This window comes from Botrytis deweyae (assembly GCF_014898535.1).
Source record: "Botrytis deweyae strain B1 chromosome Unknown BDEW_023, whole genome shotgun sequence".
NCBI lineage: Eukaryota > Fungi > Ascomycota > Leotiomycetes > Helotiales > Sclerotiniaceae > Botrytis > Botrytis deweyae.
The window spans coordinates 521,155-546,446 of NW_024066230.1; the positions used below are offsets into that span (position 1 = coordinate 521,155).

At 41.2% G+C, this 25,292-nt stretch overlaps 7 protein-coding genes across 7 annotated transcripts; 4 read left to right on the top strand and 3 right to left on the bottom strand.

Moving 5' to 3' along the window:
• Positions 1-692: 692 nt before the first annotated feature.
• EAE98_008707 (uncharacterized protein) lies at positions 693-1,396 on the top strand (the record flags this gene model as incomplete). Its single annotated transcript, XM_038956330.1, has 2 exons — positions 693-720; positions 1,026-1,396. The coding sequence occupies 2 exons, from the start codon at positions 693-695 to the stop codon at positions 1,394-1,396; spliced, it is 399 nt and encodes a 132-aa protein (XP_038807411.1).
• A 1,627-nt stretch (positions 1,397-3,023) lies between these two features.
• EAE98_008708 (uncharacterized protein) lies at positions 3,024-4,189 on the bottom strand (the record flags this gene model as incomplete). The annotated part of the gene is made up of 3 exons (XM_038956331.1): positions 3,024-3,310; positions 3,363-4,016; positions 4,078-4,189. The coding sequence occupies 3 exons, from the start codon at positions 4,187-4,189 to the stop codon at positions 3,024-3,026; spliced, it is 1,053 nt and encodes a 350-aa protein (XP_038807412.1).
• A 2,175-nt stretch (positions 4,190-6,364) lies between these two features.
• On the top strand, positions 6,365-6,664 carry EAE98_008709 (uncharacterized protein; the record flags this gene model as incomplete). The annotated part of the gene is made up of 1 exon (XM_038956332.1): positions 6,365-6,664. One exon carries the CDS (start codon positions 6,365-6,367, stop codon positions 6,662-6,664), a length of 300 nt encoding a protein of 99 aa, XP_038807413.1.
• Positions 6,665-8,272: 1,608 nt separating this feature from the next.
• Positions 8,273-10,595, top strand: EAE98_008710 (uncharacterized protein). Its single transcript, XM_038956333.1, has 4 exons — positions 8,273-9,222; positions 9,277-9,387; positions 9,442-9,698; positions 9,760-10,595. The coding sequence occupies exons 1-4, from the start codon at positions 9,089-9,091 to the stop codon at positions 10,191-10,193; spliced, it is 936 nt and encodes a 311-aa protein (XP_038807414.1). The 5' UTR covers positions 8,273-9,088; the 3' UTR covers positions 10,194-10,595.
• Positions 10,596-13,197: 2,602 nt separating this feature from the next.
• EAE98_008711 (uncharacterized protein) lies at positions 13,198-16,360 on the bottom strand (the record flags this gene model as incomplete). The annotated part of the gene is made up of 10 exons (XM_038956334.1): positions 13,198-13,624; positions 13,696-13,860; positions 13,915-14,026; positions 14,081-14,404; positions 14,457-15,134; positions 15,189-15,449; positions 15,500-15,517; positions 15,568-15,726; positions 15,789-15,884; positions 15,938-16,360. 10 exons carry the CDS (start codon positions 16,358-16,360, stop codon positions 13,620-13,622), a joined length of 2,241 nt encoding a protein of 746 aa, XP_038807415.1. The 3' UTR covers positions 13,198-13,619.
• Positions 16,361-19,722: 3,362 nt separating this feature from the next.
• Positions 19,723-22,793, top strand: EAE98_008712 (uncharacterized protein). Its single transcript, XM_038956335.1, has 10 exons — positions 19,723-19,881; positions 19,935-20,948; positions 21,001-21,132; positions 21,187-21,288; positions 21,339-21,448; positions 21,498-21,633; positions 21,693-21,985; positions 22,047-22,203; positions 22,256-22,509; positions 22,588-22,793. The coding sequence occupies exons 1-10, from the start codon at positions 19,828-19,830 to the stop codon at positions 22,667-22,669; spliced, it is 2,334 nt and encodes a 777-aa protein (XP_038807416.1). The 5' UTR covers positions 19,723-19,827; the 3' UTR covers positions 22,670-22,793.
• A 175-nt stretch (positions 22,794-22,968) lies between these two features.
• EAE98_008713 (uncharacterized protein) lies at positions 22,969-24,219 on the bottom strand (the record flags this gene model as incomplete). Its single annotated transcript, XM_038956336.1, has 5 exons — positions 22,969-23,100; positions 23,167-23,838; positions 23,892-23,948; positions 24,000-24,013; positions 24,102-24,219. The coding sequence occupies 5 exons, from the start codon at positions 24,217-24,219 to the stop codon at positions 22,969-22,971; spliced, it is 993 nt and encodes a 330-aa protein (XP_038807417.1).
• Positions 24,220-25,292: the final 1,073 nt, after the last annotated feature.

The window sequence follows — 25,292 nt, forward strand, 5'->3', positions numbered from 1 at the left end:
TCCGGATCAGTGGGACAAGGTATCTCGCGAGCTCTTTTTGCCACCCCGCTGCATCGACAATTTCAACATCTGCAGATGTTTCTCAGAACGGAGATTTGGTACGTTCAAGCTATCCAAGATCATCGCTTCTATGCGTTCCCATGCTGTGGTGGAGTTTGCCTAATTATGTTGATATATTATCACTGGCAACGGCACACGCCAACACATCGCTCGCCATCATATCCAAAGAGCCGCATTCATGACTTGCAGGTGGTTCAAGCCATTGTCCTATCTAAACAGCTTCTCGATTCTGCTACGGGAAATCACTCCATGATCCTTGTTCAACGCTAACCATTAGACTCTGCAATAAATCACACATGTCTCGCCATTAATGAAGGAAAGTCCTGCACAGAACCCCTAGAACATCCACTCAATCATAGTCAGCCTTATTCTTCAACACCACAACACTATCCATACATCATTGTATTCACATACACGGCACTGAGTGTGTGCATATTTCCCTGTATACCTTAAACATTGGGCTCAATTGCATCCATATCGTCAGATCTGTAGCGTTCGGCACTTATCTAAATTCAAGGCATACTCACTGCCTGATATCGATCGAGGACGGGGTGTCTTACCACACTTCAGACGACGGGCATACCTTCTGTCTTGGGGATCCGATCACACTCTGACATCTTAAGAATACCAAAATGGGGTTCTACATGGCATATTTAGAGAGTACGTTGGTTCATCAGTTCGGAACTTTTTCTTCATCACCTCTGTGGGAATTTGTATTCGATTGGACTTCTTGATATAACCCTGCCCTGGCCGGCGTTGCATCAAAAGAGGGCTGAGTTGATCGCCTCACTATGTTCATCTGTCACCGTCTTCTTGGGATCCATAATCCCGCTGCGCTACCAAACACGCCCCAATGGATATGCTATTCCTGATGGGGTCAACATTATGAACGCCAGCGTTACATTCACTCTCAGAATTCAAATTGTGCAACAAAATCCCTAGTCTACCCGCTGACATGTAGACAGATTTGTGCCGTCGACGAGGCTGGCAAGGTCCCCAGTACAAGACGTACCGCGACGCACAAGGCTTCACTTGTCTCGTTCTCGTCAATGGACAGGAGTACCAAACAGATCTAGCATACCAAACCGATGCCTTGGCTCAGGAGAATGCCGCCACACAGGCCTTTATGGTTTGCCGTCAGTCGTCAGTTAATGGAGGGATGTTGGCTCGTAATGGCGTCATCCAAGGATTGCCTGCCAACGAGACGGCCAGCCGCAACAAGAGGAGAAATGATCGTCAGCGGCAACATTCCGTAACGCTCAGTAGCAGCTCCTCGAGCACATCTTCCGAATCGGAAAATAGAGACATCAGATACCCAATGACTGTCGGCAGTTAAGAAGTGACTGCCGGCGAATCCATGTTGGTGCAATGCGATGCACTACGTACTACCCACCTATACATGAAACGATACAGCAGGGACCCCGAGGCAAATGAAAAATTACGACTTACGACTATCCATGACAAAGACGGATCATTACGGGCGGCATATTATCAAAAGGAAAGAATATTCCACTAGCACGATGCTATTAACGACTTCCTTGACGAACTTTTCCAGATACTGAATTTTCATCCATTTCATTCATTCACATCATCATGAGATCAACGAATTGCACGAATTTCCTTAACTCTTTTACATTTCCTTCTTGCTTTCTCATGAAATCTTGTTTTGTTTGGAGCGGAATGATCAAGAATCTACAATATCTACAAGATACAAATACTATTGCAAAATGCTATTGTGTATGACGAATGGGGCCACGATTTTCTTGGGTATCACAGCACCGGAATCTCGTGGAGAAAATGAGGCGACTCGATATTTCTGTACACGGTCTTTACGGAGAGGCAACTTTCCTCCATGTTTTACCTTTGGGTGGTTGCGTTGTGGTGATTGAGTGCTTGTTTGTAGTGAGCAGGTAAGCGAGTGGCGAGAGAAATGCCAGAGGAAGATGGTGGGAGGGTTTTTATGTTGTGGTTTTGCATGGTGCGATTGTTACAGGTGATGAAGACGGAGGTTACACTCTTTGTGGGGGATAGCGATGCATTGCATGGAGGAAAACCTGTTTGAGCGTTTGAGATGGTGGGTGGATCATGAACATAAACATGATGTTATGAGTGGGCGTTGCATTGGGGGCTCGCGCTTCTTCTGCGCGGCGATTGATTTTCTCGAAATTATGATTGATGACTTATGGATACATTTTTTTCTTATCTTTATGATGATGATGAAGAAAAAAAACTTAGGGCTACCTTACTTTACGAATTTGCTATTTCACCTACCTACCTTGGCTTGGTTGAATGCTTGAAATTGTGCTGTTTTATGATGTATCTAGGGAGATCGTGAAATGACAAGACGGATTAGATGCCTGTATGATGTGTCGAGGAAAGTGCGTTATTATGCACGTGGTAGCTGTATTTGGATGAATCCATCCATCGCACCAGTGATAGCTTGGGAAAAGAATGGGTGAAATGTTCCGACGAGAAGGCTCAGAATGTAGCTTAGATAGATCAAGAAGGGATCAAAGACCCAAGAGCTATCGTCCACGTGTATCAACCGGATATCGCGGATGTGCAAGAAGATGCAATGTTATAATCTTTCATTCCGCACTTTCTGGATTGGCTGGTTTCTTTTGACTTGATTAGAAGTACAGCCTAGAGTTATACATGCCCAGATCAATGGCAACGCGAGAGGGTACATTGCAACGCACTCGAATTCTAGGATATTATTCCTACTCGAGCACATTCGATCCACTTGCAATTCGGAGAGCACAAATAATCTGTCAATCTTCCAATCTTTCAATTCATTCGTCCACATCTCATGTATACATGCCCCAAAGTTATCCCTCCAAATATGTTTATATACATTAAAAAAAAGCATCTTCCATTCTCATCAAATAGATATCTCTTGACATGCACCTCCGGGATCTATTCGCATCTTCTACTTGAAATCCACTATACAGCACCACTAAAGTCTAGTTCGAAGGCTCTTCCCAGCTATCAGCCGCAAATAGTCTACTGGCCCACTTCAAACTCGATCCTCTCGCCTTATTATTATTATTTCTTCCATTTCCGTTTCCGTTTCCGTTACCCTTCGCATTGGCATTTCCTTTGCCGTTTCCTTTGGCGGCAGTGGTTGCGGTTGCTTTTGCGGATGAGGTGGACGAGGTTGTAGATGCAACAGCTGCGTTGACGCCTACATTTTCTACAGCGAGGGTCATGACAGGGGCTGCTTTGGATGTTATGGAGGCGCTGAGAAGGGCTGTTGGTTTTGTTAGTTATATGTTATCGTTGTGAGATTGGGATTGGCATACCATTAGCACCATTGAAACCCTTTACGCCGTCAGCGGAACCAGCGGCTTGATTAGCAGCAACAGCAACGGGAAGATCAACGTTGTTCTCTTGGACTTGTGCTTCGATTGCTTTGAGTGTTTGTGCGGTGGAGATAGTATTGGCGCTGTTATTGGTAGCAGCAATGTCGGTTTGTTGAACGGCAAAACAACCACCAAAGGGACCAGCAACGGCATTGTTACGGCAACGGACGGTGCAGATATTTCCAGTTGAGGCACCGGTGCAGGCAAGGTTGTCGGGCATTTGAACTGTGATGTTGAAGTCTTGAGTTTTGGCTTGGGATAGTCCGTTGACTCCTGGTACGTTATTGGTGACGGTTAAATTTTGAGAAATGACACCAGCATTGCTAGTTTGGTCGAGATCACAGGTGTAGGGGCCGGCTCCATCTGCGTTGACTTGATGGATGGTGACGGTCATCAGTGTACCGGCTTTGACTTTTGTGACCGCATTGGCGGAGAGAGCATTTTCGGTGCTTTCTCCTACATCAATGTTGCCGCTCAGTTCCGTACGGCCACATTCATTGACGATGTTGGCTTTGATTTCGGAATCACGAATAATGGTTGTGTCTTGTTGACAAGGACTGATGCCGGTACAATTTCTTGCGATAGCATCGTCGACTAAGCAAATTAAATTAGATTAATGTCCCGAAATATGGGGAAATTTAGATTGGAAGTTTACCTTTAAATCCAACACTTGCGGGGGATCCTGCGATACCTTGAGCAGCAAGGATAACACCGTGGGCTTGAGCGACGGACAATAATGCCGCTTGAAATAAAATAGAAGTATACATATTGACGGTAAGGAAGGTGTCCTGCACTAATAAATGAATGAATAAGAGTTAGATTATAGGAGAATCGCCGGGATCCTGTACAGAATTGAAAGAGTCTAAGGTGTAATGAAAAAGAGAGAATTGCGAACACAACTGGAGATGCGGATGTAGATGTACAAACGGTAAAAAGGAAAATTCTCCTGCCTTTTAAGAACTGTGTACTAGCAAAACTTCACGATACAAGTTCGTCATGGGGTAATAGCTCATATCGCCTCCTGAATAACAATGCAATTCTCCTACAAAATCTGTTGCAGGCAACGTGGATCTTGGGAATATTTTTGCCTGCCTGTCACTGAGGTCGGTACTTTCTCAGTACTGAGCAAGAAGAGGAACTAATTCCCACCCATTGAAAACGATTTCAGAAACAAACCAAGGTCGTCATCTCATGCCTGTACGCTCGTTGTATCATATTGTTCAGATGTTCGCCGTATCAGACTTTTCAGATGACAGATCTTGGAAGTCAAAGCAAGCTTACTTTGACGCCAAACTTAGATACAAAAGACTCTTCGTTGCCTCGACGGAAGATTGTGATACAGGACGCAAGGATACTACCTCGCGTCTTCTGCCCAAAGTTTGAAGAATTAGAAGAATTAGAAGAATACTAAGATATTATCCTGATAAGTAAAGAATCCAAGACGTCTGACCCGCTGCCAAGGAGGGACTGTTAAGATGGGGTTTTGAGCGGCAATGAGCTTTGTATAGATTAACGGCAAATAATCAGACCAGACTTTGCAGTAGGACAGCAACGTTGAAACCAGTGCCAAGGTATTTTGGACGAAAGGAAGTAAAGAAATTGAAAATCTCGTGTTTGTTGTCTGAAGTTTTGACGATGGTGTTTGAAGTGAGTGGGTCAATCCCCTGGGAAATCCTCATTGGGAAAACCGTTGCCCTATCTTGATCCGAAATATCTCCGCCCAAGGTCAAATTATTCCGCTCCAAGAATTCGAAGTCGAAACAAATCTATTCGTAGCACATCTGGAAATCATCCGATACTTCTTCTTGAATATGGGAAATTCTAACCGTGGATGAAGAAATGGAGTCGGCTATAGAAAGAAACGTATCACGGAGACGGCTCAGTCAATTTTGATAACGACCACTGCAGTTACGGGACCGAACGATAGGAAAGATCAGGATATACGGCAAATCAAGCAAAGTCTGCGTGTCCGCCACTTGGTGTGATGACCTCGATTGCCAAAAGATCATGGAACTTGACGCCATAGATTACAGATTCTTACATTGTGTGGCTGCAAGAACGTGAGCCATGGCGCGGGTGTATCGTCAAGTCTCCAGCAACAGGTCACCCTTAATAATAATAAGTAGAGACACGCAATTCCCCGTGCAAAGTCATGGCTGAGAGCAAAGCGACAGAACACCTCGAAAAGATTTGTTATCGAAACTCTGCAGTTTATTGAAAACCTGTTGTAAGGGGGATAGGAAAGTGTTCTCGCGCACAGAAGATATTTGCGTAAGCAAACGTTGTTAGAGCAGGCACAATGCTATTTCTAGTATCAACAAGTTTAAGTGCAATCACTCATTTCCTTGTCTAATTGTCTTGTTTGAAACGAGCAATCGGCATGCCATTTTGGAAAAGAAATTACCAAAAAGTGGCGAATGTTGGGGAAAAGTATAAATGTCTCATTCGACGACGAAAAATCATCTGAAGTCATAGAGCTTGAGCCATGCCCCATGTCTCAGGTCAGCGCATTTGAATTTGCGAAGTCTAGTGGGAATAACAGCACAACGCTTGGTATCTTGAAAACGGTATAGAGCCACGACACGGAGCCAAGTTCCTCTTTACCAAAGTTTCCATTGATAGCGATAGACAAGAGCGTGCTATTAGAGAAGTACAAGAACTTAATTCGCCAACTTCCTTCAGAGTGGTTATCGGAAGCTTCCTTGAGACTTTGTTCCGAGAAGTTGGCGATCGATACCATCCATTGGATGAAGACATTTTCCGAGATAGTCTCAAGAGTTGGAATAGTTCATCCTTTTTTATGCTTGAAAAGGCTGCACTTGGATTGTCGGAAGATGTAAAGTTCCTTCCTGTGTTGTTTCTTTCAGTATTTCAGTATCAGTCTCCAATTTTCACCACCGGAGTACAATCCTACCTTGGAATCCCTCAAACATCTCATCGTCATGTCATTTGATAGTGTCGTGGGCGACTATGGCCAATCTGACAACTCACTCGTGGCTCTACTAGACAAGGAGCATACCACTTCGATTACCGTTCAAGCGCGAATCCTACGCACGTCATTTCTCAAAAGTTCTGTGGTGGTACCTGAATTCAGCAAGGCTTCAGCTTTCAAAGCTACCCTTGAAGTCCTATACTGTCAAAAAGGCTTGTTCGATATCCTCTATTATAGGATCTTCTGTCTAAACATACAAGCTCTCGGCGCTGCAATTATCCTAGGTGCCATATTTATCATGTATTCTTAAAAGAATATAGATGATCTAGCCGACTCCCTTTCACAGTTTGAATGGGCGATGAAGCGGTTTGACGTGATGGGGATCAGAATGACATTGCCAAGGCTGCATCGGGCATTCTGAATAGCCTGGACGTCCATTTAAAGAAATCTCTTATGCCAGTACTAGATCTAGAGCCTTGCATAGAGTCGTTTTCGAGTAGCTTTAGCCAATACTGGAACCTTGATTACCTCGCAACCAGTAACCAATCTGCTTTGGAATCGTTTTTCTGCAATATAGGAGCCCGAGGTAGTGGATTGGGCGAGCATAAATGATAATGGCATTATCGATCCCGATACAACATATTGTACCAAAGATCTGGCAATTTAATGGCAGTTATCGTGATCATAGCTTCTGCAGATCTATGGATGATTATGATCGTTGATCCAAGGGATACACAGCTCGTCTCAAGTGAAAGGAGAAAATAGAGTGGAATAACCCATTTGCCCTCTGTATCATTGTGACGGGAATGGGCTAAGTCGCAACATTTGAACTCGAGTCTTGAGGCAGATCATAGAAAGCTCTATATGATTAGGAACATGTAGTATGATTATCTTTCAATTACAACGACATACCTGTTCTGACCACGAAAAGTGGTCTTCTAGAAACGCGGCGTTAGCATCCAAATTATACTTGAGCTAATTTTCTATCGGTCGAGGAAAAGGATGTACAATAAATATTCCATAAAGGCAGCAAGTTCACACCGGCCATTTTACTCACATAGTGACAGTCTGAGAAGAGCAAAGGAAAGCTTCAATTGATCATCAATGTTCGGAGATTGACTGCCTGTGGGACTACCACAAAGCCTCCTTCCTTCTCTCAGGCCCGACGTACGTCTCTCCACCACATATCTTACACTCGGTGTTACTATCCTATCAACCAATACATACCCAGTGGGTTGATACTTAACACAATGGGGTACACTATCCGCAGTCTACGAACAAAGCACCTAGCTCTCCAGCTCTTAGGCCTCACGCGCCTACCTGCCAAGCTAGATAGATGAAACCGATCACGTGCTTCTGGATTCGAAAGATGTTGTAGAGAGAAGCTATTGTGAAGAATGTAGTCATCGACACTTAAGGCTTCGATCGAAGGGCTAGAGGCTACAGAGTTTGCATTGACACAACGCCACAAAGATAGCTTAATTGTGGTAAGGGCTCTCTTAGATACATGATGTGCATCTTGAAACTGCTTCCTCTTGCGAGTCCATAGAGTATTTTTCTATGACAAAAGTTTTCATATTGAGCTCCGTACTCAGCCAGCTCTTTATGGTACTCGTACTTATTGCATGTGAGCTTTTTAAGCTTGCTCTCTGAACAATAGGTTGCAATGCCTCCCAAACTTCAACTCCATACAATTAATGCTTTCGATTACATTTGACACCACCTGGGTAATGCTACCTGGGAGTTACTATACTAGAGCTTCCTCATGTGCTCCACGTGTTTATTGGACTATATGCATAGATACACGTTCGAATTGTCAGAATGAACATGTATATAACAGCTAACTACAAACTCAGATAACTGCGAGTCTATCCTATGTCGGAACTTGCACATGCCACTGTGCGTCCTTTACACTAACTCAATCCCCCCAGATCATCAATGCAAAATGTAGCGCGGAAGCTTACTTCCTGAGAGGTGGACATAGATAGCAACTGAGAGATTACGAATGTCGCCGCCGCTACTAGTCAGAATGCGGAATGCGCATAGCGTAGTAACGCGTAGACCTGCTGCTATCGATTTATAAATGAACCCTGAGTAATACCTCGCTACGTTCGGATTAGTTCAACTGATAAGTGGATACGATAATGTTCATATGAGCAGTCATCAATCAGCCGTCTCAACAGGATGTAAGTCAAGATACACGACGTGATTGGGGAGGAAGTGTGGGGTGCACAAACCCCTGCATCATCGAACCTCAAAATCTTCATCGGCACGTTTGCTCAAACATATTGAACAGCCGCCCTAAGACGCCGATTCTACAGGGTAATTTTTCCAGAACATTATATTTTCGGCAGTGCGGAATTCCCACGAATACCTAGGTACCTAGGTACACAGGGGTATCATCGCTTGTCTTGCCTCTTTTCGCTAAAGCCGACTTCGTGATTGAACAATGAACAGCTGAAAATCGTGTATGCTGCAATGGAACATGGCCATTGTGTCGGATGTGGTTAGTCGTTGGCTTGTCTCCTTTTCCACACCATGTGATGAAGAGGGGCACTGAGAGCCATGCTGTATCGACGGTTATCATAAAAAGACTTCACTTTTTTTATCTTCGATTTTGTCGGCATTCTATCTGAAATCCTTTTCTTGACCTTTTGTGTCAATACTCATCTGTGGTGTCGAAATTCGAACTATAAGTATCTACACGCACTCATCCTTGTCGCTCGTATTGAGGATGGAAACGTCAGCGGTAGAGAGGGCGACTGCCACTGCTGAATCGGCGACTACTACAGTCACTACAGTCGATATAGAATCACCGGATCAGGAACTTTACTTGTTTAATAAAAGAGACGAGGAAGAGAGAGACAGGTGTGAATCTCAGGAGACACTTTGACTTCTCGTATGTACTAACATATATCCCAGGCTAGACGGACAGAGCAGCGCCATCAGAGTTATCCGAGACGGACACATCCTTGACCCCCGAATCCCCAAGCAAAATGTGTCCAGAGTAGCAGATGTAGCAACGGGTACCGGGTATGATAGCATTATTCCTTTAGGTTACAAAATCCAATACTGACTCTTACTCAGCATTTGGCTCAGAGAATTAGCTGAGGAATTTGAAAACGGAGGATACAACCTTCAGGAGACAGTAGGGTTTGATATTTCTCCTGGCCAATTCCCCAAGAATGCTGCTTCGGAACATAAGTTTGTATTATGGGATATGACGAAGAGTTTTCCTAAAGAATACTACGGCACCTTCGATGTCGTGCATGTACGACTCGTTGTGCTCGCTCTGAAAGCCGAACAGATCAAAGGCGTTGTAGAGAATCTAGTCGAGTTACTCAGTAAGAAGAGGCGTTCTCAATCTCCAAGCCCACACCAACAAACCGTAACTAACCAACACAGAACCCGGTGGATATCTCCAATGGACCGACGTGTCCTACCGCAACGGCCTCAAGATGACACACTCCTCTGACGAAAGCGACCCCTTGTGGAAAGCCGGGGTAGACCAGATGTTCAAATACTGTGGCGACCTAGGATTTTCCTTCGATCCACCCGACGACGTAGAAAAGATCCTTCAAAACTTACCCGTCGAAGATGTGCATGTGACCGACCACACATTTGCACCCTCTAAAAACCCAGAAATAAACGACCTGGTGGTTGAGTGGCAATCGCGCACCATAGCGCTTTCCATACAATTGCTATCGTCTCGGAATGGATTGAGTGCCGAAGAAGCGAAGATGGCCGCGTATCTCTATCGGAAGAAGGCTGTCGATATGGGAAAGCGGGGCGTGATATGGAGGTCACCGATGGCAACTTTGGTTGCTCGAAAGAAGTAGAAGTTGTAAAGGATCAGCCACAAGCCCAACATTCGTCATGGAAGATTTAATGTTGAGGCAATGCGAAGTGTGCGAGGAAAAATTTGCAGCTGTCTTTGAAGGCATTCAATCTGAATGAACGGACAATTCAATAAATATCAGGTAGATTCATATTTCTGCAAAAAATTGCGAAGCGTTGCTGAAACAGTTTCGTCAAGTGAAGACGTTTCTCTAAGATCACTAGTGGATTTCTCAACTCGATGTTCTAGCCATGAGTTCGTAGTCAAAAGCATCCCAAAAAAACAACACCAACCAATCCCACAAATGACACCAAACCTATGGCGTGTCATGCGGACATTTTTGTTCAAAACGATTTTAGATGATAATGATCAGATTATTTATATTATCTAATAAAAAATTTCATCTAATAAAAATACTATTATCATCTGATTATTATTCTATTATTCTATTATTCTATTATTCTATTATTCTATTATTCTATTATTTTATTATTCTATTATTCTATTATTCCATTATTCTATTATTTTATAAAAAAAAAGAATTAGGGATTAAAGATAATAATAAGAATAATATAATTTACTATAATTGAAAATTAATATTAGTATTAGAATTAGTATTAGAATTAGTATTAGAATTAGTATTAGAATTTATTGTTTTTATATAAAAAATAATATAATAATATATCTTTATATATATATATATAGTTTTATATTTATATATTATATTAAGAGCGATTTACAGGATCATATGATTAATCATGTGATCGTCGTTTATAAGCTTCCGAAAGCGATTATACGAAAACGATTGTATTTAGTTTTTGAAAATGATTATTATTAGTTTTCGAAAATAATTATATTAGATTTCGAAAACGATTATTTTTAATATATAGGATTTAAAATATAGTTTATAATTGGAAGCTGATTGATTTAGAAAGTATATAAGGTTTGTATGTGAATATTAAAATAATATCAAAATGCTAGAATTCAAATTAATCAATAAATTAAGAGTAGAGAGTTTATGAAATGAGATTGAGAGGGATTTTAGGATTTTATGAATTGAGAGTTTTTTAATGATATAATTTTTTTATTAATAAGTTATAATTAATGAAAGAAATAATTAATTAGAGAATGAATTGAAGAGATTGAAGATTTGAAGATTTTAAAGAGTTGAATAAATGTTTTTGATTGGTTTGGAGGTTTGGGATTTGCGATAAGAGAGATGGGATTAGAAAGAGGAAAGAAATTAGAAAGGGGAGGGGGAGGAGGAGGGGATTAGAAAGGGAAGGGGGAGGAGGAGGGGATTAGAAAGAGGGAGAGGGATTAGAGAGAGGAAGAGGGATTAGAGAGAGGGAGAGGGATTAGAAAGAGGAGGGGGAGGGGGATTAGAAAGAGGAGGAGATTAGAAAGGGGAGGAGATTAGAAAGGGGAGGGGGGGAGGAGGAGGGGATTAGAAAGGGAAGGGGGAGGAGGAGGGGATTAGAAAGAGGGAGAGGGATTAGAAAGAGGAGGGGATTAGAAAGAGGGAGGGTAAAGAGGGGAGGAAGGGGATAGATTTATCAGATTTATTAGATTATATTATTATATATATTATTATTCTATTATTATTATTATTATTATTATTATTATTATTATTATTATTATATTATTATTATTATTATTATTATTATTATTATTATATTCTTATTATATTATTATTATTCAAGTTCGGGGGTTGATATATTCTATTTAAGTTTATATCTAGATTATTATTCTAAAAAGTTTATAATCTTTAAATAGCTTCAAAAACTTTAAAATTTATATTTTAATTAGGATTCTAAAAGCTATATAATATAAGTGTAGATATAAATCCTAAATAGTATTAAAATAATTATAAAGAGTATTAATGAAATCGTTATTATTTTTAATTATAAAAGATTAAGAAAAAGCTTATTAATAAAAAATATAAAAAGAGATTTTATTTAAAGGAATAATTGGATTAGAAAGAGATCTATAAGAAATCAATAAAAACGGAAAACTAGATTAGAATGGAAAAGGTATATAATATAAGCTTTTTTCTTCTAATATAGGATAAGAAATTTAATATTATAATACAAATTCCTAAATATTATATGTTTTTTATATTTTAGTTGTTAAATAAGCTAGCTTTTTATAATAGATTAATATTAGTCCTAATTCCTTTTATATTCTATATATATTCTATACTCATATATTTACTTATAATCTATAATAGAATTAATATTAGAATTAGTATTAGAATTAGTATTAGAATTAGTATTAGAATTAATATTAGAATTAGTATTGAATTAGTATTAGATTAGTATTAGAATTAGTATTAGAATTAGTATTAGAATTAATATTCGAATTAAAATTCAATATTAAAGTTAATATTAACATAAAATTTAACTTTTTAATCTTCTTTTTATAAAGAATTTTAATAGAAATTTATTCTAAAAGATTTTTTCATTTTTTAATTTAAATATATTTTCTCGTTTCGTTTTTTTATAAAATAAAGATTCATATACACTCGCTTATTTTTTTTAATCATTGTTCTTAAATTGAAAACTTTATTTAAGTTTTTTATCTTATCACCCCTGTTATTTTTTATTATTTATTATTATTACCTTACTTCCATTCACTTTTATTATAGATTAGATGATAGTAGAGCATTTTTATCAGATAATAGTAAAGTATTATATAATCATTTTAAATATCAGATAATAGCTTTCAAGATCGAATTATAGTATATCAGATGAATAAATCGTTTTGAACAAAAATGTCCGTATGACACGCCATACAAACCTATCTATTTCTCCAGATATTCCAACTTTTTTCTCTCTTCCTTCCACATGTATATACATCAACACTTTCCCATTCAAATTCAAGACCTTACCCATTGCGACGGCAGTCACAATTATGCGAAATTAAGTCAATTCAATGCATGGGGATGACAATTTCACTAAAATGATAACAAAGCACATCTAAGATCATACGAGGGACTGAATCGACAGGTAGCAAAAATTTCTTCTATTTTATTGTCAAAAGCTAGTTGTACCTAGGCTCAAAACCGGGGCCATGAAGCCACCACAAATGTAACCGCCAAAGTATTTTATTTAAGCAAAGAATTCTGGTGTCGCAAGAAACAAGTTCATATGTAGCAATATGATAAACTTTTCCGTGTAAAGAAGAGAAATAGAAACAGTCAACTAGATGGTTCGTCCAATCTGCTTCAAAATGTAAACCATATGAGGCTTGTCGTGTGGCTGACCCAAACTTCCCCAAGTGAGTTAAAATTGGTGCAAATCAACAGACCAGAAAAAGGTGGTATCTGACAAGAGTATAGCTAGCCGGCAGAAACCAAAGTGGGTAGCATGAGATTGACATCAGATCGTATGGATGACTTTTGAAGGGATGGTCAAAGTCCAGCTACTCAATCTAGGGGATGTTAGTAACGAAAATACAGGGTAAAATATTTTGAACAGGGAAGTAAAGGAATGCCATCTTACAATGTGGTGAGAAGCCTTGAGCACAAGGGCTGCGATGAAGATCATCCTCGTCGTCATCAAAGCCATACTCCTCACGTTCTGCAAGGCTTGTACCTCGGTCATACTGAGAGCGGCGGCGACGTTGCTCATCACGAAGATGTTGGCCAGCACTTGGCGCAAAAAGCCCTTCAAAGTCTTAGCAAAAGTACTAATTTGAAAGACGATTAGATGATAGCTTACCAACATGTTCCGCATTCTCGCAGCTTCGCTTGAGCTTGGAAGCATTGTCAGATGGAGGAAATTCATCTTCCAAGCCGGCAACATTAGCTCCATCGGAGTGGGTTAGGAAGAGCTACGTCAATTTGTCAGTTATCTATGGGACAGTATCAATTATCGATAGAACTACCTTTGGTCTGTAGTGGGGAGGCTCGAGCATAACAGAAGAGTTGCGAAACTTTTGAATCAAGCAGTCTCTGCCTTGGATAGTTGCATAGGAGACTTCTGCAACTTTATCACTCTTGAATCGATGCCACTTTTGGTTTGAGCGAGCGAGGACGAACTCGATGATGTCCATAGGATCAACAAAATTGATGAAAGCGTAACCGACATTGCAGTCGTTCGAGAAGTCAATTCGAAGGTACATGAAATCATATCTTCCGAAGCTGGACTCATCGACGATGCTCTTTAACATGGCTTGATCGACCTTGTTTGGGATATTTCTCAACATCACCTAAGAAGAAGATTAGAATTGAGCAGGCTTGGTGGAACGATTGAACACTTACAGTAGTTCTGACATCAAGGCCAGCATTAATCTTGTTGATATCGACATGATTGTGATGACTAGCAGCAGGATTAGATGTTCCGCGTCCTCGAAGTTGTCCCTGGGGTGTGCGAGCGACGGGAAGCTGGCGACGATTACCACTGCGGGCTGCGTCACGAGAGTTAGGAGTCTGAGGACTCATGTAACCAAAGTTGTTACTATAAGCCTGTGGACTGGTTGGATAGCGCTGGACACCTTGTTGAGCAAAGTGACTAGCGTACATGTGTGGCGAGTATGCCTGCGGAGCAAAAGATTCATAAGGCTCCATAACCTGCGCGGGTCGATTTGTTGCAATTGCAGCAGGGAAACCTGTCTGGAAGGCCAGAGGTTGGCCGGTGTACATGCCGCCCATACCACTCATGACGTATGGAACTGTGGTCGATGGTAGCATTCCATAATGATTTGTGGTCATATATTGAATACCTTGAGGATTTGGGCTACCAGAGTTGAACATTGCAGCATTGTTAGGAAATCCAGGAGTTTGGGGGGCCTGAAGGGACATGTGTCCAAGTACATCACTAATGTCAGCTTGAGGAGCTGAGCGACGTGTAGGAGTTATAGCCTGTGCCAAATTGTTACGCGAGGTGCCACGATTCTTTGCAACATCAGGTGTGTGCATCTCACACTTAACAAGAATATTCTGTGCAAAAGTTAGTGATGTCCAATCAGGTGAATAGCGAGAGATGATACATACACCAATGAGCTTGTTGTTGCAGCGTTCAATTGCGCGAGCCACCATTGCGGAATCAACGAACTCTGCACATAGTCGGAAGGTGCCTGCTTCTGTTGCAAGAAATTTTTGCCATGCATATAGTTCTCCTTCGACGGACAGCAAGTCCCGGAGACTCTCCTCAAAGACCTTCTTATCAATGTTGGTGTGTGGCGGATATGTTGCTGTTAGCATCACTTGACCCTCGTGAGCAGAGTACACGGTTCTTGATTGGGGGCTGATAGCCTGGGAAATGTTAGCTCCTGTTTACATGAAGAGGGAAGGATTTCACGAACACCACCAAAGTCATTGGCCTGTCGGAATATTAGTTTTTGTTGAACGAGAAGTGAAGGTTTCGACGAACCTTGATGTATTCAACGGCGCAATCGACATGATCGACCTTGATGGCAGTATAAACTTTGGCTGCCTCATAAATGTTGGACATCCTAATGTAGACGACATTGTTCTTTGTCACTTCGATTCTCTTTCCGCCAGTGATGATGACTCCAGCCTTGTTCAATTTCTATATAGAAATGTGTTAGAAAGAGACACGATGAACAAGCGAATGATAAGGTAAAGACATACCTCAAAAGAGTATTGAACACAACTATTGACATCTACCTTTTGGTAGATATCCGTGACTCTGATGCAACGAGTGGCACCAGTATCCGTGCTGAATTTCTATGAACTATTAGCAACTAATATCAGGGTGGGCAACGAGAAATCGAACTTACACCATAGCTGGTAACCTCAGACTCACGAACTGGTGATTGAGAAGCTACTACGTTGTCCAAGTACTGAATTGTACCTGGAATAAGAGTAGTAGATCCAGATCCGTTGGCGATAAGGTTTCCCGTAATTGGCGCACCAACTGCAGGCCCGTAGAGGTGCAAGGGTTGAAACGCAGAAGCGGTCGCAGAAAGTTGAGCCGAAGCCCTGCTTGTGGTGGTCCCAGTCGTTACAAAAGGATCATGTTGATTAGCAGTTGTAGTAACAGAAGATGCACGAGAGTCTGTTGCCGACTGCTTGGGCACTCTGGCATCTTCTGGAGAGATGGCAGTGATGGCAGTGTTGGGAGTTCCTTGGATGGACTCAAAAGCGCCATTGGACACCGGGGAAGGTGGCGATTGACCATATGAACGATTGAATGACGACATGCTTAGGAACAAAGTTCTTGATTCAAAGTCAAGAAGAAGAGGTGTCAAAAATGAAGGACGTGAAAATTGTGTAAGTTATTGGAAAAGGCAGTCTATGAGTTCAAAATGATCGTAGGTCAAAGATTATTGCCCAGTTGATGATATGACAATCACCAATTGATAACAATCGTTGAGATGCTTGAAGATTGAAGGATTATAGATTGAACGAACAACCCAATAATTTCGTGTATATGTCAAAGAACAAAGGTAGAGGAGATGGAAGAATTTCCGATTATCAACGACAGTGCATTGAAGACTGCAAGCGGAAAGAGTCGGAAGAAGGCCAAATAAAATTCAGTGAATTTCATCAAGGTTGGTATGAAATGAGAAAGAGTCTTTGAGAAGAAGGAGGATGTTGATAAAAAGTGGATTTACCTCCAGATGGATGCGAGGAGGAGTTCTAAGTATCCACGTTGAGAAAGTTAGGAAAGCATGAGCAGGACGGGAAGGAACCATGAACCGATTTCGGGAGAGAAGCCGAAAAACACCCAACATGAGCATTAAATTTAGGGACGTCACGGAAGTCAAACATGTCTGTTATTTCTTTCAAGCATATATACCAATGAGAACATTCAGAATCCGCAACTGACTGTCTACTGAGAGTCGTTGTACTCTCCATGTATCTTATTTCTGCCATCATGATCTCGCTGTCGGTTGTTTATGTGAAGTATAAGCGATTCCTGAAATGATAAGAGTTGAGTTCCTCACTTTCTCCGCGCCCCTCCTTAATTGGCCGTAGCTCCGCCGAGGCAGCAATCAAGGCCACGACGGAAAGGAGACGGCAAGGTACCTACTAGGTACCTAGTACTATGTAGATATTTACGAGAATTGCCAGGTAGACAGACAATTGGAATCCCTTTGAAGTTTGGTGTCCCGTGTCCGATATCGTTATGGCCAAAGCAGTGCTTCGGAAGCATTGTAGCTATTGCCACGAGGAACAAACGCGGGGAGGTATCCCGCTCTCCAAGTAGAAATCCCTTTGAAAATTGGGTGTGGCCGGCAAATACCAGATAGGTCACATGATGTCCGAGTACCTATGGTACTTATATCCCGGGAATAGAGACGGTAAGGTATTTCGGAGGGCCAATCAGAATTTTCTCTTGAGGGTTGTATCGTGTGAATGACCAACCTCTCGTCATTACCGGTGGACCGGAGAAAATACTAAAAAGTGACAGGCAGGTATGCTCACCAATCAAGTTGTCGAGTGACTTGATTTCAACCCTCCATTGGACTCGAATTCTTTCTGGATCTTGATTCTTACTCAGCAATACTCCTTCCATTCACTGCAGCTGGCCGGCTTGAAAATCTGGCTTTGAGTTGAGATACCAGTTTACTTCATTGTAGCTATAAGGTATCTTACAGATTGAGCCTGACCGAATGTAGAACTGGAGTAATCTTTATACCTAGATCCAGTAGGATCATAGGAGTAAAACAAAAGAGTACCCTGGCGATCAAGTCTCTTGCTTCATCGACGATCGTCTCTCATGAAGATTTCCCCTTCGCTCTTTCCTCTTCGTCAAGAAAGTCCGGGATTGCTGAGCACTAGCAAATCTCTGGACAATTTGATACTTCATCCAAGATCATCACTCTCAATAGATCTAATACATAGCCTAAGGAAGTGATGATTGAGAACCTCTAATCATTATTTCTGTACTCATAGATATATATTAAAGGCGTGAAAAGAAATAAGAGAAGAGCAATATAATCCTATGCGGCGGCTCTGATGATTTGAAAATAGTTGAAGCCGGCACATCTTCGGTAATGGATCGAGTAATCATCAGAAGGACTCGGACTCTGATGTATACTTGGTGTGCACAAGTACATCGCAACTTGAGTATAAAGTCATCCAATTCCATATCTCTCTTTAGCAGCTGTCTCAAGCTCCCATTTCCCTGTCTAGTAATATATCTGCATCTTTGATGTTCTCGAAGAGTCTCTTGGAATTATTACCATACCTTACATACACTTTATGAGGGTTTGTTGAGGGGCACAAGAGATCATTTTCCACACCACAAAGACTCAGGCAGTGGTTATTAAGAGCGAGCAGGTTTGCTATTTCATTCTGTCAAAAGAGGGTTGTATCTTAAGATTGGGTAGTTGTGAGTCCGAGCTTGACCTAGGTACTGAGGCCGATAACGCGCATTTGGCATAAACCCCAAAAATAGATTTCTGCCTAATGAAAAAAGAAATTTTAGAATCTGTATGGTGTGTTTATAGAAATCTAATAAAGAAAGATAGAATTCAATCTTATTGAAGACTTTTTGTGAAACAAATTATATCATTGAATAGCCCTTAGGGTTAGCTTTATTAATCTGTTTTTAGAATTCATTTCGAAATTTTCTATAGGAAGTGTACTAATATTTAAAATCTATCTTCAAATAGTTTTCCTTATAATGCATAGACCACTTTAGGATAAGCGAAATAAGCGAACAAGCTTAGTAAGAATTCCTTATCTCAAGCTTAGTAAGAATTCCTTATCGAGCTTATCTCAGCTTATCTCGTCTCGAGCTCGTTTAATTTGTATGACTAATATAGCTTTAGTTAGGTTTTATAATATTAAATAAGAGAATTCAATTCAGTACACAACTTTAAAGAAATTAATAAAATAAAAGAAAAAGAGGCTTGATTATTAATTAGAATTAAAGGAATCGATTGGTGTATTTCTTTTTGAATTATCTCAAAAATTAAAATTTATATTCAATTCTAACTACTTTCATTATACTTAGGAATCTGTTTTATCTTGATACCTTAATTATTAGGCTCAATGACTAATCAAACCTTGAATAATATTATCAATATTAAACAGAATATTTTAATTCAGTACACAACCCTAAAAGAATTGATAAAATGGAAAGGAAAGAGATGTTATTATTAATTAGAACTCAAGGAATTGATTGATGTAATTACTTTTAAATTATCTCAAAAAATGAAATTTATATTCAATTTAATAATACTTAAAGAATAAAAGACCGAATATAAAAATTAGATCTTTTTCAATTTTATTAGGAATATTTTTATATTAAATTTAAATTTCAATTTTTGAGATAATTTAAAAGTAATTATATCAATCGATTCCTTGAATTCTAATTAATAATAATATCTCTTTCCTTTCCATTTTATCAATTCTTTTAGGGTTGTGTACTGAATTAAAACTTATTCTTAAATACACACCACTAAATTCTAAATTAGATTTTAGCTTAGGCAGAAATCTATTTTTGGGGTTTATGCCAAATGCGCGTTATCGGCCTCAGTACTAGGCCCAAGGTTAATCCGATCCGCCTTCAGCCTGGCCCTCGAACATCAACTGGAAACCACAAGGGAGGAGATTATTATATTACAAGTAGTTCTCCATTGATATTTTATGGTCCAAACTGGAGCCTTTCATGGTCTAGAGTGTCGTCATTAGCTTGAAACCCAAGTTCTTCAGTATGCCGCCTCGAAAAACTGTGCAATATGATGATTACAGGCAAGCTGTTCAACAGGTATGCCTTGTCACAATATCTATACTACTCCCATAACTGACCCACGGAAATAGATTATACTGTCTTCCTCTGATGCTGATTATCTGGATCAACTAATACCCGCCCTAAAGGACGCTACCCTATCCAATAGAACTCCTGGACTCATACGAAGTCTATCACAATATGCGGACGATCGCGAGGCTGACATCGAACGGATTGGTTTGACAAAGCACGAAGAATTCCTAGCATCCGTCAATCAGCTCCAACAAGTTCGAGAAGGAACCTCCCAACTTACATCCGAAATCCTAAAGCTCAATCAATCCATTCAGGCGAGCACAGAAAAACTAGCTGCACAAAAGGAGGCATTGGTGGACACAAGGTCTGTTCGTCAGAATATTGCGGAAGCTTCTGAGGCGTTGAAGGAATCCTTGAAAGTTTTGCATGCCGTCAATCAAGCACATGATTTGATACGGAAGAAGAAATACTATGCAGCTCTGAAGGCGCTGGACGATTTACAGAACGAGCATTTGATTCCAACAATTCAGAACAAATATGCTACCCAACATACCCTCGCAGAAATAATTCAAAAGTCGATTCCCTCCTCTCAGAAAGCTATCTCAGAAGCAGTAATGAGTGATTTGAATACCTGGCTCTATCGCATTCGTGAGACGTCTCAGTTCTTAGGGGAAGTGGCATTCTATCATACAAATATTCGACGAAGCAGGCAGAAGGAGCGCATGGAGGCAAATCCGTATCTTCGAAACTTCAAACTAAATTCAGCCATCGAGCTGGTCTATGATGAAAGTGAGGAATTTGATGTGTTGAACAATGAGGAGCTCCAAGTTGATTTCGACCCCTTATTTGAGTGTTTACATATTCACGAGGCACTCGGTCAGATTGAGAAATTCAAAAGCGAATATGCTGCTACAAGAAGGCAGCAGAAAGATTTGTTGCTGCCCAGCTCCGTGAACTTAACCGATGAAGAAAGCGAACATTTCTTAAGTGCATTGCTGGAAGGTATTGCTGGCTTCGCTATAATAGAAAAGGCTACTATGCGGAAAGTCCATAATTTGCGTTCTCCGGTTGATGTAAATCAAAATTTGTTCGTTGAGAAAGTGTAGATCGGCTAATGTTCTCTAGGTCGATGAGTTGTGGGATTCGATGTGTCATGCCGCCATCAACGCAGTATCCAAAGCTTTGGATGAGTTCGATAACCCGGATGTTATTCTGCAAACCAAAAATGTGATAGCATTGTTCATCCAGACAATGGAGGTAAGCTTGCAAAGCACGATGTAAATGGTCAAAAATACTAACTTTAGGTCTTAGGGCTGGGGATATTCAGTGGCCATATTAGATGCTTATGTGCTTAAGCTTTTCTACAGATATGCTGATTTGTTGAAACGGAAATTCAGTACAGACTTTCAACAGGTCAGTAGCTTTTCCGAAGGCCTAGTGGATATGGGGCTGACCTTTACCAGATTGTGTCTACGGATGAATACATGCCTATGCCTGTCAACAGCGAAGAAGACTTTGACAAAATCATTCAAGTCAGTTGGTACGTTCCAGACAAACCAAAAGAAGAGTACACGTAAGTCAAAATAATCGTCATCTTCTTTTATCATTCTGACGATTGTTAGATTCCCTGGTGTATTGCCATTCTCCCAGATGTATCCGATGTGTTGTATAGATATCAGGAATTTTTTGAACCGATTTTACTTCATAATGGATGATCACTTTCAACAGCCAAATATTATTGATGAGACACTTAAGAAGGTATGCATTGCTGGTTCTGCTTTGCTGCTCTCATCCAAACTAATTTCGTCCTTCTCCAGTCGATAGATGAGCTTCTTTCCGAGGATATCTGTGACCCGCTCGTGGAAAAGTTGAGTACCCAGTACCTGGGCCAGATTGTCCAAATCCTCATAAACCTCGAGTATTTCGAATCAGCGAGTCGAGAATTAGAACAACTTCTCTTAGCCGCACGATCATCCACATCGGCTGGTGGGCCAATTGTTCTTGCTGCTACAGAGAAGTTCTCAAGCAGTAAGAAAGATGCCGAAAAGCGTATTTTCGAAGTAGTCAACTCCAAGATAGACGATTTGGTCGAGACGGCAGATTATGATTGGTGAGAATTCTCGGTGTATTATCTTCTCTCCCAAATTTGACTAACGATTCACCCACTCTAGGATGGCACCTTCTCTAGTATCCGAGCCCAGTAACTACATGCAAACCCTTACAACCTATCTTTCCAACATCATGAGCTCCACTCTCCTTACCCTGCCCCGCGAGATCAAAGAACTCATTTACTTCGACGCTCTCTCCCACGCCGCAAATATGATCCTAGTAAGCTTGACCTTGACCATGTCCTAATTCACAACAACTAATCACCCACTAGGCTATTCCCCTTTCCCCCGAAGTCAAAAAAATCAATCCCCACGGCGTCGCCGCGCTCGCAAAAGACGTAGCCTACCTCTCCGAATTCGTCGATTCCCTTGACAACGCTCTTATCCTCAAAGAGAATCTGGATGAATTACAACAAACAGTTTATTTGATGCAGACAGACAATCCGGATGAGTTTTTCGATATCAGTACCAGGAATAAGAAGTTCGGAAGAGTGGATGCTTTGAACGGGCCTAAGATTTTGGAAAAGTACGTCCGCTTGCTTATGATATGATCTTTTCAGAAAGATTGTGTTTCTGGATATGTTCTAACTTTTTTTGTTTACAGACTTACTCACACAATTACGAGTCCGGCGAAGCCAGATCGTCTTGCTGGATTTTCGTCAAGGTTTGGCATGAACAAGTCATAGATATATGGACATTTCGATCGGCCCCTCTCTCCATGAACAACAAGGACAATTTTATGATCGAATGCACGTGTCACTAAGATATTTATCTGAAAATCATACGTCAACGCCAAATTTATTATCATAGTAGGTATCTGGGGGGAAATTGTATGGAATTCACATTCACATATCCTGCGCCTGTTCTTGCTGCAAAAAACCACAAAGCTAGACTACCTGAAAGATCATATCATATCTCCTCCGAACGCCGTCCCATCACACTTGACCGCCAATCAACAACGACAAAAGTATGGACCTCCATCATCTTATCCTACCTCATAATCACGCTCGCCTTCAGCATCAGCATCGCCGTCACCACCTTCCTGGCGTGGGTAATGATGCGTAGCGTCGGTATTAACTGGATCTTGACGGGGTTGATGTGGGACTTGGTACATTTGCTAAGGCTTCGTTAGATGAGGGTTAGGGAGGGGTAAATTGCATTAAAGGGGTTATGGGGGACGAACTTGTTGAGGTGGAGGCATGGCTGGATATCCATATATCTCATTCATCTCGCCATACATTGGCTGTTGTGCGCCATACTGGCCAGGTTGACCGGGAGGAACTTGTGGTTGATACATGTTTGGTTGATGACGATATGGGTCTTGTTCTGGAGCAATGCCATGACCACCGAGAGAATAATCTTGAGGCATGGATTGTGGGTGAGGGGGGTGACCAGACTGCTGTGGAATATTGGATTGTTGAGGAGGAAGCTGTGCCGAACCGGGAGCAGCGCCGGGAATTTGTGGTGCGGCTTGTCCTGAACCAGAAGGTCTCTTTGCGTGAGCTGCGGCTTCTTCACGTGGAACAATATCAATCAGAAAATCAAACATGTCCGACTTGGCCAATGCAGAAGCAATATCCGATCGTTGCAAGGTGCGACGCTTATTTTCTTCGGCGTGGATCCATGCTCTCATAGTAAGTTCCGTGATAAAGATATCACATCCCTTGGCGAATAGGATTGGAGCTTCGGCGGAAATCATCTTTACTTCGGGATCGGCCTTCATGACTTTCTTGATACGTGCGAGGGGGAGCTGATGAAGCTTGTAGTCATGAGTGTCACCCTCAAGATGATTGATGATTTGTTGCCAATAGGTCGTAAGAATGTCCTTATATTGTCCATGCAGACCTTGGTTTACCTAGCCATCAAATTAGCTCTCGTCTTCCAAGTATCTAGATGATCAAAACTTACATTTGCCCACGCTCCTGTGTAGAATTCTGGAACGGGTGCAAAACCTTGTTGAGATAGCTATTGCAACATTAGTGAAATTCGAAACGCATATATCTAAGTTATACCTACCAAGGCACTGGCACCTGTTGCGCGAAGTCAATTAGTATTTGCTTGATATAAATAGAGTACTCGAGAAATTAAGAAACGAATGAGTGGAAAGATCAAACATACCATAATGACCTCCTTGACTTGTATCATAAACAGGCTGTTGCGTCTGCGCCGGTCGTTGTTGTGAAGCGGATGGCTGCTGCTGTTGTCCATGGGACGAGCCGGGTGGTGGAGGATCCATATTTGTTTTTATGCTTGCTTCTCCCGATTCGTATCGAGGTTGTACGTGGGTAAAGATCTCGAAAGGTCGCGCTTCTGAGGTCTTTAAATATTTCCTCCAGCTGTCTTACTACGGCCGAGATTAATTGGCGCGAAGTGTATGGAGAGATAGAAAGGTTGGCCAAATATTTTGGCAGTACGGTCGACTCGTGTCTTCGAGACTCAAGTTTCGTTACTCGGATGCTAGGTGACGGTGAGCGACGGCAGGCTAGCTGCAGATGGGCTGACTTGAATGATTTTGGAGAGGTTCAAAGTGGCATTGAATGCCTCTTTAATTGAGGAGCTTTGGCTTGCGCGACGACCGCGATGGATGGAGTAGCTTGTTTATGGAATTTGGGGGTTTGATTGGTCGGAAGTTGATAAGGTTGTGGGAGCTTGATTGATGGGCGCACCAACTGTTTAGATGGTGGACGGATAAATAAGCGGCGACGCGGGGATTGGATGAATCATTCACCAGTGAACATGCTGAGGGGAAATTTCAGTGTTAGCTTGGCGGTTGGGGGTTGTTCTTCGGCTCGCTCTCAAGAATTTTATATGTACAAAGTATGTTCAAATGAAAACTTCATCTATCGAAGAATAAAATGTTCAATTGAATTCGTTAGATATTTCTCATGATATATGTTATTATGCTACTTCAATGATACAAGAACGATGTCATCTATGCAGGGTTTTGTGACAGCTCTTTCTTTCTTTTGTGCGTTGGCTCACCATATATATGAACAGGGCGAACAGTGAGGCAAGAGTGCAAGGCAAAATATGAGGCAAGACGAGGCACAAGGTACGTGGGGATTGGCACGACTGATGGATAAAGTAACGTAGGATTCGATTTATATGTTTTACCGGCAGGAGAAGAAGAATGGAGAGTTCTAGTTCTAGTTCTAGAACTCCAAGAGTTGGAGACACTTCCTCGTAGTATTTCTTCGTGTCTATCATGATTTCTGCTTGGGTGACGAGGGTGACTATCCATATCTGCTCGAGATCTGAAAGTCTGAAAGTCACGAGCACGGACATTCTATTCTGGTAAGCTCCGTGGTA